Raw genomic sequence first — 18527 nt, forward strand, 5'->3', positions numbered from 1 at the left:
GCAACGGGACAGGGCTGCCAAAAACTGAACAAACTGAGCAATCTGAGGTGTCAGTAGAAGACAGAGGACAGATGACATTACAGTCCAGGAGTCATAAACATTCATCATGTGTATTAAACTCCAAACCAGATGTAACAGTCCAACAGATAACCTTCAAATTAAAACAATTTCTGGCCCCGACAGACCGATCAGACATGAACAGTCCTCACCGACGCTGACCGTCTTCTTTTAGAGACAAACACATCCTGACAAAACAATCTCATTAACTTTCCTCCTGACTCATTACAAACTCTTTCCTGGCTCCATTCCTGTATTATGCAAAGTTGCATAATCCAAACACAGTCATGTTTTTGGTGCCAAAAAAAAAAAAAAAATATCAGGAGCAGAGCAGTTTTGTACAAAAAGCACCCATGAATGGTTTTACTCTGAGGCCGAGCTACAAAATAAAGCAGAACTCATCGTATAAAGAGAAAATGCTGATTATTACAAGCTTAAAAATACAGAATCAGAAAGTTTTTCCATGATTACTGTGAAGGATTATGCAATTTGCTGCGATTTCGTCCTCATGCGGCATGAAAATGATGCTGCACAGAGGAACCTGGTATGTCTAAAAATACAGCAGAAAAAAGAAGCTTTCATACAGCTGATTTTCTTAAAATAAAGGAGTCCGTGTCATTTCAGCTCAGCTTCAAAAGTGAAACAGCATTACTGACGTTTTCCTTGACAACAAAACAAGTCAAAAGACGCTCAATTATCCCTCACCGGTGAAAATCACAAGCACTGCAATCCGCCTGTATGATCCTAAAACACATCATAGTTATTGTAATAGTCAAGCACATTGATAATCAAACTTTTCTACAAAAATATCAAATCTACAGCTATTTACAGTTTTCTTACATGAGAACAAACACAGAGAACACTGAAGAGACACTCTGACGTTGTGAGTTTGCCGTTGTTGCCAGTATTTTCTGTAATGTCTCTTTAACTAAATGAAAACAGTTTATTAACCCCTTGAACTCGGACTTTCCCCTCAAATTTCCCCTGGAAAACATCAAGGTTAAAAACATGTTTTATATACTTTGCAAAATTCCATGTATATACTCTGTATCTGCCCGTTCTAACGCTCTGATGAAGAGATCATAATGTATTGTGTTATTGTTCTTGGCAGCACCACAAAACCAAATGGAATGAAATTAGTTGTCTTGTGCATAATTTATATATAACTGCCTGTAATATTAGAAGGTTATATTTGGTGTCTTTCTCACTGCTGGCTGTGCAGTACATCAAAGCAGAGCTGACCTCTGCTGTAGTAGTGTTTGTGTGTGAGTGTGTGTGTGTGTGTGTGTGTGAGTGTGTGAGTGTGTGTGTGTGTGTGTGTGTGTGTGTGTTGTCTAGTTCCCTGGGTGTGACCCGAGTCCACACGGTGGTGAAACCTCTTCCACAGCTGCTCCCCTGGGCTGCTGATCCACAACACTGGATTTGTATCTGTCCATTCACTTCCACAGAAAAACACTCCCACTCGATGAACAAATCATGGTTCCCTTTTTTTTCTAGGAAATTAAACGTGTCTTTTCTTGTAATTTTGTTGTTTCAATTGGTAAGTAGATCCGGCAAGTAGCGTCTGCAGGAGACTTCTGCATAGTATCCTTGCACCGGGGAGAAATGACCTGATAGTTCTGTCACAAATAACTCTGTGTGTATATTGGGATTTGTTTTTTTTAATTTTGTAATAATCCTCTGTAGGTGTTGGTTTAGGTGCTAAAAGTTATTTTGGGAGCAGTTTTGATATTTCAACGCCATGTGGACTCGCTCGTCACACCAAACTCTCAACAAGAAGTTCAGTTGTGCTTTGGATTGATTAGGAATAATTACTGATTCAATTCTGTAACAGTTATCACTGTAGCTGTGATTCACTAAGAAATGTGATCACAAAAAAGACAAAAAAACAACAGACAGACAGCAGTCCTTCAGTTTAGGTGAACATTACCACAGCCCGTGTGATTATTCTAATGGATGCAGCAGTTGCATCGCAATGTAACGCAGCTTCAGAGCCGCTCGGATTTGAAATGAACGATGCTGTTCAGGTAGCAGAGCGGGAAACAGCTGACACGTCTCTTAGAGCGCCACAGAGGGTCAGGGCACGCCGGTGACTCAGCCGGCTGATGACATCATGAGTCCGACTCTTTTCTGTCACTCTTCATGTTCAAGAAAGATCAAATCTCATAAAAATAATCTTATAAATTTAAAAAAAAAAAAAAGAAAAGCTGTACAGGAATTTCAGCTGAAGTCAGTAAGAGCTATGTACAGTGTAGAAAAAGTGATGATTGTTGATATAAATCTAGAAAGTCAGGATTACAAAGCTAAGAGTTTTTTCGTTGAGAGCAGATATGAAGGAGACATGGCGAACGCGGCGAGCTGAACTCCGTCTGCAGCCCAGACTCAGACAGTCCAGGCTTCAGACGGACCTGTACAAAAACTTCAACTATTCAAGTCCCGGCTTTATTAAGAAATACTGAATTAACTAAAGCATAATTGTGAATATTGACTGATTGACATCTTAATAAAAAAGTAAAAGAAAAACTATTTTTCTGAGGGGTTTTTTTCTCACAATTTGTGACTTTATCATTTCAGATAAATGAGTTTTTCTCTCATAAATTTGTGAGTTTTTTTCCTCGTAAAATTGTGACTTTAATCGCGGAAATTGTTCTTTTTTTTCTTGGGATATCACCCCCCCTCTCATGAGTCTGTCACTTTCCCCCCTACAGCGGCACACTACGCTGTCGTAAAATCCTCCTCCTGTATGCAAATGAATCTTGATGACATCACATGACAGGAAAACATGAATCCGTGTTCAACTGTTAGTTTGCACAGCAGCCATGCATGTTTGTACAGAGCTAAACAATATGATGACGGTGATGATGATGATGATGATGATAAGTAAACAGCCAGGTGTGTTATGATAAAGCACATTTCAGTATAAGCAGTGCTTCCATGAGTGTGATATTAACGCCTAAAGAGAGAAAACTGAATCACGTTCACTGAAAAACAGTGCAGTTCAGTGTTTTGTCCACAGGGGGGCAGCACTGAGCACTGGTTAAACAGAGTAGAATATCTGGTGGTCAGTGGGGCTAAATGCTATGAAATGATCAGCACATTTGATTCCAGTTATTGATCAGTAACTGGACTGTTCCTGTCATTGTTCCACGGCCCCAATATTTCTAATGCAGACAGAATCTGCGCTGGAAAAACATTATTATCACTCAGAGAGCTGATTTTCTGGAAAAGTCCCACTGACCGCTGTTCATTTGACTCTGCTTAGCCCAGTTTTAGCCTCTATGGCGCCCCCTGGAGGTGGACCCACATTTTCTTGTATGTAGAATATGTCAATACATAGCCTATCTCTGGTAATATGCTAACAGTTCAGCTGGTAATGTTAACTAGCAAGCCAAGGAGCCTCCGTGTTTGTGAAGGCGGCTGATCAACCTGAGATCACATCCAGATGAACTGATGGTGAACGGACCCTGAACGCACCGTGAACTCAGTCAGTCCGTGTTCCCGCTGCACTTCTGGGAACGTTTAAGTCGCTGGGTTCAATTTATCACAACATCCGGAGCACGAGTCACCGTCTGCGCCTCTCCTCCTCGTATATATTTCAGTGCATATATGTTCCACCAGAGGGGGGCGCTGTCCTTGGTCGCGTGGAAGCCGCTGTTGATGCAAACCAAAGCGTTCGTTACGACGCCTCGCTGTGAGAACAAGCGTCTTCCACGTGGCGGCATGTCAGTCCCGCTGCCACAGTGTCTCCCTATTGGCCGCCAGGGACCGCAGGGTCAAACGGACCGGGGGGGGGGGCGGAGTCAGCGGCAGACGGACAGGCGCCTCACGGTGCTCAGGTCGCACAGCAGCCGCTTGACTCGCTGTTTGAGCTGCGGCAGGCGGGACAAAGGATCAGGAGGCTCGAGTTCACCAGAGTGATCCAAAAAGGACTCCAAAACTGGAGAGAGAGAGAGAGAGAGAGAGAGACAGAGGGAAAGAGAGAGAGAGAGAGATTAGGTTTCAGGCACACAGAGTTCAGTTTTTTCCTGTGTGCAGGAACATGAACCAAAACCAACCTTATTTTAAAGGGATGGTCAACCAAAATATGTGTATTTTCATTAAAAAAGTTTTTATTGTCATCACTGGCTGAAACATCCTGAAACCGAGGATCTGAAGTTCTTTCTATCAGCTGACAAAATAACAAAATATCAAACACATTTGTAAAAAAAAAAAAAAACTGAATCAAACCAGCTAACACTTGGCCTGCAGTCAGTCCGGTCCACTTCTGCATTTTGTCAGTTCTCAGCGTCTTAATGTGTAAATATGTTAGAGGTGGTTAAAAAATTTGTATTCTTTTTTTAAATGATTTTTTTATTGACTTTTTTATTACTGAATTGATTTACAGTAAAGATATTGGTAACATAAGAAACTAGACAACCTAAGGAATCCGTTGGGCCAAGCATGTCTAAGGCTGTCAGCTAAATGTCGCTCAGTTTAATTCAGTTTAGTTCAGTTTAATTTTGTTGAAGTAAAAACTGTCATGTCTGTCTCCAGCGGGGTCCTTTGACCTTTGACCTCCAGCTGTGTGAATGAAAATGGGTTCTCTCCCCTTTGCAGACACGCCCACCTTCTGCCAATCCCATGCAGTTTGGGCCCCAAAGCCTGCAGTCCACATGTGTTCTTGTGGCCTGTTGTAAAATGGTCATATCGTCCCTGCACTAAAGCATGTGTGTGTGTGTGTGTGTGTGTGTGTGTGTGTGTGTGTGTGTGTGTGTGTGTGTGTGTGTGTGTGTGTGTCTCACCGTCCAGCTCCCTCTCGATCAGGTCCATCCTGGCGGTGATCTGGCTGTGCAGACACTCGATGTGCTGCAGCAGGTTCAGCTGACACTGCAGCACCGACGCCGCCGGCGTGTGTGTGTGCGTGTGTGTGTGTGTGTCCGTGCGCGGCTGCACCGCCACATCCGTGTGTGTGTGCGCCTGCGCCTCAGTGTGCGTGTGAGCGTCTGTGTGTTTGTGTGCGTCGGTGTCTTCAGGCTTTGCACCCTGCAGGAGACAACAGAAGCAGACATGTTTGATCACAGGATTATTGATCCGGTGACTCTGATCATCGATCTGAAGGTTTTGTTGTGATGAAGGTTCTTATGTTCTGCTGCTCGCTCTCACTCTCACAGCTCCACATGTTAAAAATAGTTCTACTTGGAACAAAGGAGCTCTGCTTCAAACTGGCTCCTCTTGTATCATAGCAACAGCAGGAGGCCGATCAGAGAGGCACGGCGTCTGCTGCTGCTTCCTGTCAGGGTCGCCCCGCTCACTGGTCATGTGACGCAGCCAAAGCCTCAATTATCTTTATTTTAAACCAGAGGAGTGCATTTGAGTGATTTGGTTTCTCTCTCTCTCTGTCACACACACACACACACACAGTGATCTGTTGACTTTCTTCTTAAGCAGTGTGTTTTATAATCTCACCCAAATAACACAACGCATGTCCTGGATTTTTTTTTTTTTAACCTGTGAGCGGAGCAAATGTGGCCACAATAAAAATATATTCATACACATATATATATCTATATATATACATATATATATATATATACATATATACATATACATATATATATATATCTATATATATATATATATATATATAGATAGATAGATAGATATATATATAGATATATATATATCCGGCTGATGTCAAACACATGACCTGATGCCAGCAGTATGGGAAGGGAGCGAGAGAGGGAGAGAGAGGGAGAGAGCAGGGGTGGCCGAGCGAGCTAGACAGTGAATGAAAAGAGAGAGAGTGGAAGACGTGATAATAAATGTTTTTCACAGTATTGATCTAATATTGATATATTGCCCACCCTAACTGAAACATTTCTAACCTTACACATAACCCTGACTAGCAATGTAGGATAATATCGGGGCGTCATCGCTATCAGCTGATCTGCTTTGAAATGAAAGAGTGTTATCTGCCAAAAATTTCCTGCTGATGTGACCGATGTGGGGAACAGATCCTGGTTCAGCATCTTCTGTTTCAGTCGGATGAGTCTTACAGTTTTGTTTGAAAGTGTTATATAAATATAGTTATGGCAGGTTTTACTTAACTTAAGTTTAAGGAGTTTTAGTACAAAAGGCAAAAACACTGTAAGTGCCCGTAGGTTAGAGGAGGCAGGGGGCGCTGTTGTGTGTTTTTGTCTGTACCTGCTCACAGACCGGCGTTTCACACTCCTCCTGTTTCTCCCATGATGCCCCGGGCTTCTGGTAGCAGTGCTCGCTGCTGACGTAACACGCCGGGGAGAAACCGCCCGTCCGCTCGGAGGCGTCGCCCGTCTGATCGGCCGCGGCGGCTGGCTCCTCCTCCTGTTTCCATGACAACCGCCACAGCTGCAGGTCGGAGTCGGAGGGCGAGCTGTCAAACACACACACACACACACACACACACACACACACACAGAGACTGTTGCGGAAATGGAATTTTATGGTAATTTTTGTGTAATTGAATTTATCAGAAAAATATGTATAAACAAATAAATGTATAAATATGTATAATTTTTAGGAAAAAAATCCAAAAAATTACAAATATTTTCCTTTTTTTCTGATTTTCTGGTCTTTTTTTTTGGTAATTTTCTGGTCAGTATTTGGAAAGTTTTGGGTCATTTCTTGCTAATTTGCTCATGACCTTTTTTTTTTTTTTTTTTACTGTTTTTGAAAGAAACCTGACTTGATTTCTTTCAAACACGGGAAAAAGGATGGATTGGTTTTTTTTTTTCATTAGTGTTCAGATGTCGATCAGAAGTCCTGTGATGGGACACGCGGCTCTGGACCCACTCACTGTAGGAGTCTGATCTTGAGCTGCAGGCCTTTGAGGACCTGATTGAGGCCGTGTGTGTGTGCGAGCAGCCGGTTGGTGTGTGAGATCTTGGCGGCGTTCAGCTCCGAGTAGTTCTCCCTCACACACGACAGGCCAAACATGTGACCGGACGTCAGCCAATCAGGATCTGGCAGGTACCGCTGAGCCCGCCTCCAGCCTGTGCAAGGACAACACACACACACACACACACACACACACACACACACACGTAGACACAAATATTACACACACACTTTGTCTCAGACCCACAGTTACAACTTCAACTGCAAATAACCAACCAGTCCAACATCATACCAATCAATGGATAAACTGAAGATGTATGACATGCATTAATTCCAGGAGTTAACATTTCACACACACACACACACACACACACACACACACACACACACACAGAGAGAGAGAGAGTAGTACCTGCAGTGTCTCGGCAGCAGTAGCAGATGTAGTTGTGTGGAACGTTGTCCTCATACAAACCCATACAGGTGCCATGCTGCCAACACAGACACAGCTCACACTACACACACACACACACACACACACACACACACACACACACACACACACACAGAGAGCGAGAGAGAGAGAGAGACACACATGATGAGAAATATCACTGGATTTTTGATTATTTTTCCCAGGTCACTCTCATTACAGCCCTAATTTTGATTTATATACGACCACGTGTGCAGCCACACCACACACTCTGTACTGATGTGTGTGTGTGTGTGTGCGCGCGCTGTCTCACCTGTATCATGAAGTCGTTCTCCTCGTCGACCTCGCACACACACCTCACCACCTCGCACTCCTCCGTCTCCATGGCGACCGACCAGAAGGACGGGTCCTCCTCGCTCTCGGCCGTTAACGTCGACCAATCGCTGCCTTCGTCGACCGGAGGGGGCGGGGCTAAGGTAAGAGAGCGCCTGCTGTCAGATTTACGCTGAGAATTTCAAAGGTCTTTATGTAAAATCACACAGGTTTTGGTTTTTCTTTGGCTGCTTCTTTACGTTTTTGGAATGATTAGGCTTTTTTGTTTTTTGTTGTTTTTTCTCATGGTGCTACAGATAATTTCAATTAGTGATACGTCGATGTTCTCATCATAAACTGAGGAAAAATCATCATAATATAAGAGCAGGAAACTCTGGCTGATATCGGTGTTTCCAGTATTTGGTGTGTTCGTGTGAACGTCACCAAACCTCTCGAACCAGGAGGCTTTTGTGTTGAAAGGTTTCATATTTACTCTCTTAACACCAGTTACTTTGTTGCTTCTGATTTTTTTAATTTTCAGGTCTCTTTTGGGTAATTTTCTTGTAACCTTGTATCAACATGTTGCTAATTTTGGTGGTAATTTCCTTCTAATCTGCTTTTTTTTCCCCCATGTTTTTGAAAAAATCAAGGTGTTACATACTTGACATGAATGTGTTCAGAACGAACTCAAACTCAGAGACACATTTAAATACAAGACATGAGATGTTGATCCAGCATCACTAACCTGACATTTAAATACACCACTTCATTGCAAATATAGTTTTATAATTATTAAACATAAAAATATTTGCCAATTTTTTGAGTATTTTTTCACTTCATGTCTAGTAAATGCCAATTATTGCTAATTTTCTTCCATATTTTTGGGATACTTTTTTTTTTAACTAATGTTCCCATTTTGTTTTTTTCTTTTCATTTGCTAATCCCCTTTATTCCTGTGGTTTCGTGAATTTGCTCAGGTTTCAAAGTGTGAACCACTCAGTGATTGTGTGTGTGTGTGTGTGTGTGTGTGTGTGCGTGCACGTGCACACGTATGTGGTTGCGTTGTGTTTGTGTTTCCCACTGTGTGTACAATTTTCCCCACTGTGTCGGTGCATGTTGCCCATCACGCTGCTCACTGTCAGACTGTGTGTGTGAGTGTGTGTGTGAGTGTGAGTGTGTGTGAGTGTGAGTGTGTGTGTGTGTGTGTGACGCACCGTGTGTGTGTGTGCTGTAGTGTCTGGCAGACAGTTTCAGGGTGATGGGAGGTCTGTCTGAGTTCTCGTCGTCGCTGCTGTCGTGTGCTGATTGGAGGAGAAACACAGTCAGACTTTCTGTCCGATCACGGCTCGAACGCTGAGAACCGCCTGCTTTTCCACTACAGACAGGTTTCTGCATCACTGCCTGGTTTTAGTGAAGCGCTGCATAAACATTATTATTATACCACAACAGGGCTGGGCGATTATGGCAGAAATCAAAATCAAAAGAACATTTTACCTCGATTACGATTAATGAACGATTATCACCGATTATTATAGCTTGAATCTTTTGCAAACAAAACGGCAATGTCAAACTACAAAACGCTGCATCTCTTCTAAACAAATATTATTTCAAGTAATATTATTGCTATATTATTATTATTAGGAGTAGTATATATATGTACTAATAATAATATAGCGTGCCTGCATAGTAAGCAGGCTATATTAATTTCTCAGAATTTTGCTCCCTAATGATTATCAATTATTATCATCATTATTATTATTATCATTAGTAGTAGTAGTAGTAGTAATAGTACAATAATTAATCATCAGTATCTAGGCTATATATTATTATCATATCTATATTACTCTTATTCTTATTCACTACCCAGAACAATGCGGTGAGGCTCTTTTTAATCCGCGCTGCTTAAACTGCTGGAAGTTTGCAGTGGACAGCCCGAGTGAGGAGGAACGGACTGTGGTTACCATGACAACAGGAGCATTTTGTGATGTGATGTGTTGTGGTGTGGTAACCGGAATAACCGACATGGGCAGGATTATGTCGGTTTCGATTATTTTTCGATTAATTGCCCAGCCCTATAACACAATCATAATTTTGCTACTAGATTCAAGGTGCTTTAAAATAAAATCGCCTAAATCCATCTGCTGTGACAAACAGATTTTCTCTCCAGGTTCTGATGCTGAGACATCAAGTTGGACTCCAGCAGAGAAAACAACAGCGCGACTGCAGCTTGGTGACCACGACGAACAGCTGAGCGCAAATTTCTAAAACAAATGAAAGTTAAGAAGCAGCTGCAGAAAGTAAAGGTGTGATGAAGCTCAGTAAAAGTTGCATTTACAACAGGAGGGGCCAGATTCTCTCCCTGCATATGAATTAGTACCGAAACGATCAATCAAACAAAAAAAATGATTTCAGTTTTGATAATCAAGTCATTTTAGTCACTGATCGAGTAAAAATGCCAAAAATTGTCTGATTCCAGCTTCACTAAGATGCAAACATTGTCTTGCTTCTCTCATATCGTTATTAAATAAATTCCTTGGGTTTTTTTGGCTGCTGGTCAAACATTTGAAGACAAAACTTAAGGATCTGATTTCCCAGCAGGCTTTGATTTTATTTTTCATACTTAATACCCTAGATAGTTAATCAATTAATTTAAAAAACAAATGACAGATTGCATGCTCCTTCTCTCTGTCAACCTCCTGTGTGAGTCCTGCGTTCAGTCGGCACACACACACACGCCGTCTCGTAGAAACACCTGAATAAAACCTGAGCTGATCTCTTCATCACTCGACCGACTCACCTGAGTGGCTTTTCTTCTTCTTCTTCTTCTTCTTTTTCTTCTTCAGTTTGACTCGCAGGAAGTTCCTCCTCTCCTTCCGGTCCTGCGCTGCGTCTCTCTGCCTCCCGCCTTCCTTCTTCACCTCTGCTTACAGACAGACAGGTGACAGACAGACAGGTGAGACAGAAACTTTTTTTTGTTTTGTTCACAAACACACACACTTGTCATCATCTTGAACTGATTCTACTGAACTGTAATAAAAAACACTCCACCATCGTTTCCACTGGAGACACACAATAGATGTGTGGTTGATATATTATCCTCCAGTAAATGAGAAAATTAAATTATGGTTATCGTGCCCATAATGGAATCTCAGTCGATAATTATATCTGGTAATGTGGAGCAGCAGCTGTGGTTCTTCTGCGGCTCTGTGACAAAATATTTTAGTGAAAAACACTAAAGACACTCAGAACCTGTTTTTTTTTCTTCTTCTTCTTTTAATTGATTAGTTGATTTGCTCTGACCAGTCGTCATTAGACTCTGTTATTTTAAAGCAGAACTAGACGCCGGCTGCCGTGTAGTGTGTTATGTTTAATGTGATAGGCTTTTCTCTTGAACTGATATGACCTGCATTGCTGCCGGTTAGCACTTTAACAGAGAAAATGATCAATATTTGATGGAAAAAATGTTTCTTCTTGCATTAACTACAGTTTGTTTACAGAAATTGTTTTGGCTGTGTGAAAAATTAAAAGTTAATAATAATAATAATAATAATAATACATTTTATTTGTTATGGCGCCTTTCATGGCACTCAAGGTCACCTTACAGTAAAAATAAATACAAAATACAGCATCAACAAAAAAAAAAAAAAAAAAAAAACAGCATAAAGAACATCAAAGTTAACCCTTACTGTCCTCTTCACATTTTTGCAGAAGTGAGAGTAATGTTCCCGGTTATCATGTCAGTGCTGACCACAGCCGACAGATCATTATTATCATCATCAAATCAGTGAATCTCTGATTTAACAGCCGGTCTGTCTGAAAACCCACCTGCTCCCATGGTGCTGTGCTCTCTGTTGTCATGGTGACAGTTGTTGCTGTTCTGGTTCTCCTTCCTCCTCTCTGACAGGAAGTCCCGGCCCTCAGAGGACGACGACCGCTTCCTCCTACAACAACACAACAACACAGTGAGCTAAACCTGAGCTGCTTTAGCACCGAGGTGTTATTTTATTTATTTATTTTTTTTAAATCAGCGACACGCGGCGCAACGACCCACCGCGCTGCGTCCGGCTCGCCGCCCGGCTCGTCCAGCTGCTGCTCAGAGTGGTAGTACTTGATGTGGTAGTGCAGCAGGCTGGCCTTCCTGAACGACTTGGTGCAGCCCGGCGCCGGGCATTTGAACGGGTTGTGGTCCAACTCGATGGACAGGATGGGGGGAGGCTGGTTCTTGATCACCCGGTACACTGAGGAGAGAGAGGGAGAACACAGAACACATCGCTAGAACCCGCTAGAGAAAACACATCAGAACCCTGCTGATTATCCACTCGACATGGAAGGACGAGCGGAAAAGCTCCATGATGTTAAAAACAAAAAATTCAGTTAAAGCAGAGACTGATCAAACAAAGATATCATGAAGTCTTTTGTTTTCTGTTGTACATGACTTAGATTTTATTGTGTGAAAGTGTGTAAAATTAAAAATAAGAATCTAAGGGCTAAAAGGAAATACAGTGGTCCCTCGTTTCTCGCGGGAGTTACGTTCTAAAAATAACCCGCAATAGGCGAAATCCACGAAGTAGTCAGCTTTATTTTTTACAATTATTCTAGATGTTTTAAGGCTGTAAACCCCCTCACTACACACTTTATACACTTTTCTCAGACAGGCATTAACATTTCCTCACTTTTCTCTCTTGTTTAAACTCTCAAAGTTCAAACCTTCGTAGAAAAATAAGTCCAGTATTATAGAATGAACGCATTCTGTAGCCTACTGTGCAGGAGACACGGCACGGAGGAGATTGATTGACAGTGGTCTACAGTCCCTTAGCCAATCAGGACGCAGAACACAATGCGCTGTAAAAAAAAAAAAAAAAAAAGATTGCACTAAAAAAAATCTGCGAAACTGCGAGGCCGCGAAAGGTGAACCGCGTTATAGCGAGGGACAACTGTACACAAAAAAACCCCTCTTTTTATGTTGCTCTTATAAATAAATGATATTAAATTATATAGCTATAAATTCAAAAAGCCTCCTTGTGTTTCCAGAGGAAGCTGACATTCCCTCCTCTGGTATCCACACAAAATCTCATCAGTTCCACTTTTCTGTCTCTGGAATCGATAACATTGATAAGAAGTGTGGAGTGTGTTGTGTGTGTGTGTGTGTGTGTGTGTGTGTGTGTGTGTGTACTCACATGGTTCCCTGCTGAATTTGTGTGTGGTGGGCAGGTGAGCCTGGCGCTCCAACATGACATCTGACAGACAAAGAGACAGAGACCAACATTCAGGCTCTTCAGGATGTGAGATTATATTCTTATTCTCCTTCCTGAGCCGTATTTCTAATCCCTGCAGTCAAACAGCCACAGAGGAAAATTCACTCAGGCGACTGGTCAGAGTGTGTCCACCTGTCTGTCTCACTGTGTACCTCTGTCTGAGTGGGCGGAGTTAGGAGGGGCAGACTGGGCGGGGTCACTTATGGTTGGCTGAGTTCCACTGCTCCTGCCTGCAGGGGAACCAATCAGATTAAAGAGACATTCGGTTTCTGTTGATGCCGTTTATTGATTTCAGAGGTGCAGGTCTGTGGTCATGTGACTCACCCTCGTCTGCTCTCTTCTTGGCCGGCGGCTCTGAAGATGAAGGTTCAGCTTTCCTCTTCCTCTCCTCCTCATCCTCCTCTTCCTCCTTCTCTTCCTTTACTGTCTCCGCCTCTTCCTTCTTTTCCTCCTCCTCCTCCTCTTTCTCTCTTCCCTCCTCCTCTTCCTCCTCCTCCTCCTCCTCCTCCTCCTCTTCGCTCTCGCCCTCACTCTCGCCCTCCTCCCAGCCTTCGCTGCCCGCCACACTCTTATCTGGTCTCACCTTCTGCGCACACACACACACACACACACACACACACACACACACACACACATAATCTCAGCATGGTGGTTATGTATGTGCAGAGGACAAAATGTGGACCAACAGGAGTGGAATATTCCTTACTTCCTGGAAGGGTTTGACTTTTGTGGGCTTCACAGTCTGAACCACGCCGTCGTAGAAACGCACTGTGTAGGAGTCTGACGTACACACACACACACACACACACACACACACACACACAATACAACTGTGTCAATCTAACAATGCCATAACACATCAGTCAACAGCATTTTTTAATGAGAGTAGGACTGTGGCCTGGTGTCCCACAGAGAGGCAGCCACAGTGAGGCTTTCCTCCACTGCTGTTTTGCCGTTCTGCCAAAATAAACCAAATTTTTTCCGATTCTAATGTAATTGGAAAAAATTCCAATGTAATCCGATTCCATAATGTAAAAGCCGCTTAATGAGGCTCACTTTCGAAGTCCCGCCCCCGCCCTACTTCTGATTGGCTAGTAGGCCTATTGTTGGTGTGGTTGAGAACGAAAGCTGTGCTTTTATTGGATCCAGAGAAACGTCTGCAGTCACGCCGGAGATCGGGCACGGCGCCGGAATGCTATCAGCCCGGAAAGTGGCATTAATCAGATGTGTTGCGATGATTCACAGCATTACATTACCATAACATTAAAGGGTACTACTGACATTATGAGTCATCTCAGGAGCTTTGAATGCAAAACACTTGGTTTCACAGGACAGAGGTGTCCTGCACGATGTATCAGCTGTTTACACATGAACACTGTGGGCTCCATTTGAACAGTTTAACTACACAGCAAAGCAGAGCAAACGCCTTTAGGACGTGTCCAAGTCCACTTCTGCTGTTTTAATGGTGGACAAAAGGCTGTTTGCTCCAGGCTCCTGGTCCTAAAGGCTTGTCCTGAGTCTCTTCATTAATCCTGGCTGTGTTTTGGGCGTAACATGCAGTGAACCAATCAGAGCGCCGTCTCCCATCCCCTTTAACAGCCAGGTGTGTCACACCTTGGTGGGCTGCTGTTCTAATGGAGGATTTTCCAGGTAAGAAGGAAGGAGACGGAGTGAAAGCTCACGAGCAGATCAGGACCTCTGTGGTCGGCCACCATCACTGTCTGATGATGAGCTTCAGACAGCAGAGAGACCTGCAGCACTGACCTCAGAGCAACACGCCCATAGAGCTCAGAGGGACATGAGAGACTTTGCTGTTTCCACAAGGGGGCGCTGCACGGGGAAATGACACCTGAGCTGCTCGGAGACTAGAAGAGACATTCACGTCACGCTTGTTGTTGCTTAGCGGCGGGTGGAGGACGGAGCCCTACATGTTCCCAAAAAGGGTCTGTGGCTTTGACCTTTGGCCTCCTCACACTCTCACCACAGACACACAACATGTTCTCAGTGATGTGATGGGATGAAATGTAGCAGGGTGTTGGGGGTGAAAGGTCAAAGTTGAGCCTCACCGTCTTTGTTGACCCTGAGGATTTTGGCTGGGTAGAAGCGACAGTCTGTCCAACAGGCCAGGACCCTCGAACCTGATCCAAACATCTGAGACACACAGAGAGAGAGAGTGTGTGTGTGTGTGTGTTACTATCCTGGTAACATGAGGATGTCAAGTCTAATAAAACATGTCCTGTGTGTGTGTCGGTGGTACCGGTGGTGGGCGGGGCTGCCTCAGGCCCTGCCGCCTCAAGCTGATTCGCTCCATCGGCCGCAGGTACGGCGAGCTCCATGGAAACCACTCGTCATGGCGACGGCTCCACTGGCGGTAATGGATCAGAACTCGTTCTTTGTCATAGTCGATTTTCTCTATAGAGGCCGTGTACCTGGTGGTGACAGAATATCATTTTTTAAATATCTGAGACTAAACATTAAAAAGTTAAAATTGTAATTAAAATAATACAAAATAAAAATAAAATACCAAACAAAATAAAAATTTCTTTCAAATGTGAGTGGAATATTACACAGGAAAAGATAATAAATTTAAAGTGCTACAATTCTTAATACAATTTTACATATGTACCCTCTATCTATTTGAATGTACCTGTATACACAAAGTGTCTGTTTTCTCACATATAATATGTGTTTTCATGTTAATTGACAAACAATAATGAATTTATCATAGTCAAAGTCAAATTTATTCATAAGCACATTTAAAAATGGCTACAGCTGACCAAAGCATGGTATAAATCCAAAATCTAACAGTTAAAATAGAATAAAACAATAATAATAATGAATAAAATAAAATATTAATATAAAAATAATACCAATCATAAATCTGTCTGTAAGTTTACAGGTCTGTTCCTCTGGAGGTGTGTATGTTACTGTGTGTGTGTGTGTGTGTGTGTGTGTGGTCCACACCAGTTCTTGTGGCGGTCTCGGGCCTCCAGCTGAGCTCCGACCTCGAAGGTGATGCCTGATCTCTCTGGAGGAGTTTTCATCTGCAGACACACAGAATCATCTTTACAGGCCGATAAACATCAGGAAAACTTACTTCCTGTCAAGCTGCTCTCCTGACAAACACGAAGCCCGCACAGTTTGTCTTGGGCCGGGCGGAGGCCTCATCTACATTTTAACATGTGTTATCACAAACAGGCTTTTCCTTTGTTTTGCTGGAAAACTGAAGCCTGTGTTGCTGTCAACAGGGAGCGGTCCTGGTTCTGGACCAGCGCTCCATCGGTGCTCAGATCGACCCTCTAACAGCTGACCCATGTTTCCAGCGGCCCGTGAGCTGCTCTGATGCTTAATGAACTGATGCAAGCCTTTTGGATGGGAGCGCTCTCAACAGAAACACAGGAAAACAACAAACAAACAACAAACAGAACCACAGAATCCTGTTTTGTTTAAGTTTATCAAAGCCTTCCCTGTAAGTAAAATTAGGGGTGGGGGAAAAAATCGATTCACTTAAATACTGAATCCTGTGTGATTTTTTTTTTTTTTTTTTTTTACTATTTTGTAATCAGCTTCTTTTTTTTTTTATTACTGAATTAAATTACAAACTAAAGACCTGGGGCATTCAGAGGATGTCTGGTCCCTCTGCTGAAAAAAGCAATTCTTACAGAAATCATGGTGTTCCTGCAGCTCTTGATGTCCTACTGTAGTATTTGGGAATTTGGGGATTTCTGGCCGTTTTTATTCATTCTCCTGTGGTCAGAAATGGTTACATTTTGCACCAAATTTGTGGAACAAATATCAACCCAGAAATTACCGCAACAAGTTATGACGCATACTTGAGAATGGCTTCATACACTTCCGTCATAATGTTCTAACTCTTATACACTCTGAATAAAAAAAAGAATGGGCACCAAACATAAAGACAATGTTTATTCAAGATTTATGACTAGAATAACTTGACACACAGAGCTGAGCTACATCTCAAATTAATCTTCAGGCTCCCAGCTCTCCGAAAGTGTTCACCACTTCTGTTTGGCTTCTACTGTTGACCTTTGACCCCCTCGCTGAAGCCCCCCTGCTCCCACTCAATAAACTGGGCCTAAGAAAGGGCTGGACTGGGAGGGGGTTGAGATTTAGCTTTGGGACGAGGGCGGCGCTCCCAGACTCCCAGAACCGACAGCCGTGGAAAGGCATCACAAAATGCAAGAATTTGCTTCTCCACTGTTATTAATCTGAACAAATTAACCCATACATAATAAGTTCAATCCAATAGGACTATATCACACAGACTGACAGAAATGCACAGCTTTCTGATCAAAACGTCATTCAAATTACTCCAACATCAATGCGAACTGAATTGTATTTCCATTCAAAATGAACTGCACACAAACCAGTGTGGCACAACAGTAACTGCATTAATAGCAGAACAGAAATGTCTTTTTTTATTCATATTATTATTATTATAATCCTCATACATGTGTGGTGATTTCTCAAAAAGCGCGCCACGCGTGACAGCTGTCAGGTGATGACGTCTGCGTTGCGCACCGGCACCGCTTCCTGTTTCCGTTTCTAACAAACTTAATACCGTCTGCCATTGAAATCGGGGTTAATAGCAAAAAAAACATAAATCTCCTCACGGGCTGTTGTTATTTCCAACACATTTAACTAAGTGACGCACGTTAGTAATCAAGTTCAGGTGCCAAGATATGAAACTTGCCGTGCTGCTCATCAGAGCGATGTGGAAACTTGTGCTAACGTCACCGAGATAACGATAAGACACAAACTCTTCATAGTTCATGCATTTCCACAAGAATATCCTTAGTAGTGACGGCTCGATGTGATAAATAACCAGTACACGTCACAAACGTCAAAAAACTGTGAACAAAAACACTTCAATGTGAGGTTTACTAACATTTCTGCATCTGTCCACATAACTGTCTAATCGGAGGAAGCTGATTGGTCACAAGCCGCGGTGCTGACTTTTCATTGGACGGCGCTGCTGTCAGTTAGAGCGAAGTCCCGCCCCTCCCCCCAGCCGCTGTTGTCGTTCGGGCTAACGGCTAATGTGCTAATGTCGATACTGTTAGCATTAAAGAGCACGGCGCGATGTCACGGCGTGCGACATGACACACACAGACGAATCACACATCTGCGACATGCACCTTTATTTGTGAAATCACGAAGGAGCGCACGTAACGGTAACCCGCTGTGTCCGTCCCATTGACAGTGAGCGGAGAAGCTAACGAAGCTAACGGAGCTAACGGAGCTAAATCTGACAAGTCACAGTGACAGCTGCACCAGGATCAAAGTTTAATCGCGCCGAATCGTTTATAAGGAAAGCGGACACGGTTATGTAACTATTCGCACTACTTAAATGTTAAATTGAGCATAAAACTGACAGAAAATCCGCCATGTCTGCGCAAATTATCAACAATTATCAAGCTTGTTTACCTCGCGCGCTCCCTGTTGTATACTCCCCCCCGGGTGACGCGCTGGAAGCGTGCTGGAGAGCCGCGCATGCGCAGGCCACAAACTCCCTTTAATGAGCTGCTGGAGTTTGTTGCACGGTCCAATATAATATCGATAAAAAATCAATGCTGAACACAGGACAGGACGAAAGTCAG

General features: G+C 43.1%; 1 protein-coding gene across 2 annotated transcripts; it reads right to left on the reverse strand.

Moving 5' to 3' along the window:
• Positions 1 to 93: 93 nt before the first annotated feature.
• Positions 94 to 18403, reverse strand: LOC115361974 (PHD finger protein 20-like). 2 transcript variants are annotated; one of them, XM_030055712.1, is made up of 18 exons: positions 18355 to 18403; positions 15871 to 15950; positions 15164 to 15335; positions 14973 to 15057; positions 13613 to 13686; positions 13231 to 13492; positions 13059 to 13136; positions 12829 to 12888; positions 11703 to 11889; positions 11477 to 11592; positions 10449 to 10571; positions 8866 to 8952; positions 7653 to 7810; positions 7325 to 7424; positions 6872 to 7067; positions 6241 to 6448; positions 4839 to 5079; positions 94 to 3994 (listed from the first exon to the last, which is right to left on the reverse strand). In XM_030055712.1, the coding sequence occupies exons 2-18, from the start codon at positions 15948 to 15950 to the stop codon at positions 3858 to 3860; spliced, it is 2364 nt and encodes a 787-aa protein (XP_029911572.1). In that variant the 5' UTR covers positions 18355 to 18403; the 3' UTR covers positions 94 to 3857. The 2 variants fall into 2 exon arrangements, with proteins under 2 accessions (XP_029911572.1, XP_029911571.1); XM_030055711.1 differs by lacking the exon at positions 18355 to 18403 and adding an exon at positions 16569 to 16708.
• Positions 18404 to 18527: the final 124 nt, after the last annotated feature.

This window comes from Myripristis murdjan, chromosome 7, assembly GCF_902150065.1.
Source record: "Myripristis murdjan chromosome 7, fMyrMur1.1, whole genome shotgun sequence".
NCBI lineage: Eukaryota > Metazoa > Chordata > Actinopteri > Holocentriformes > Holocentridae > Myripristis > Myripristis murdjan.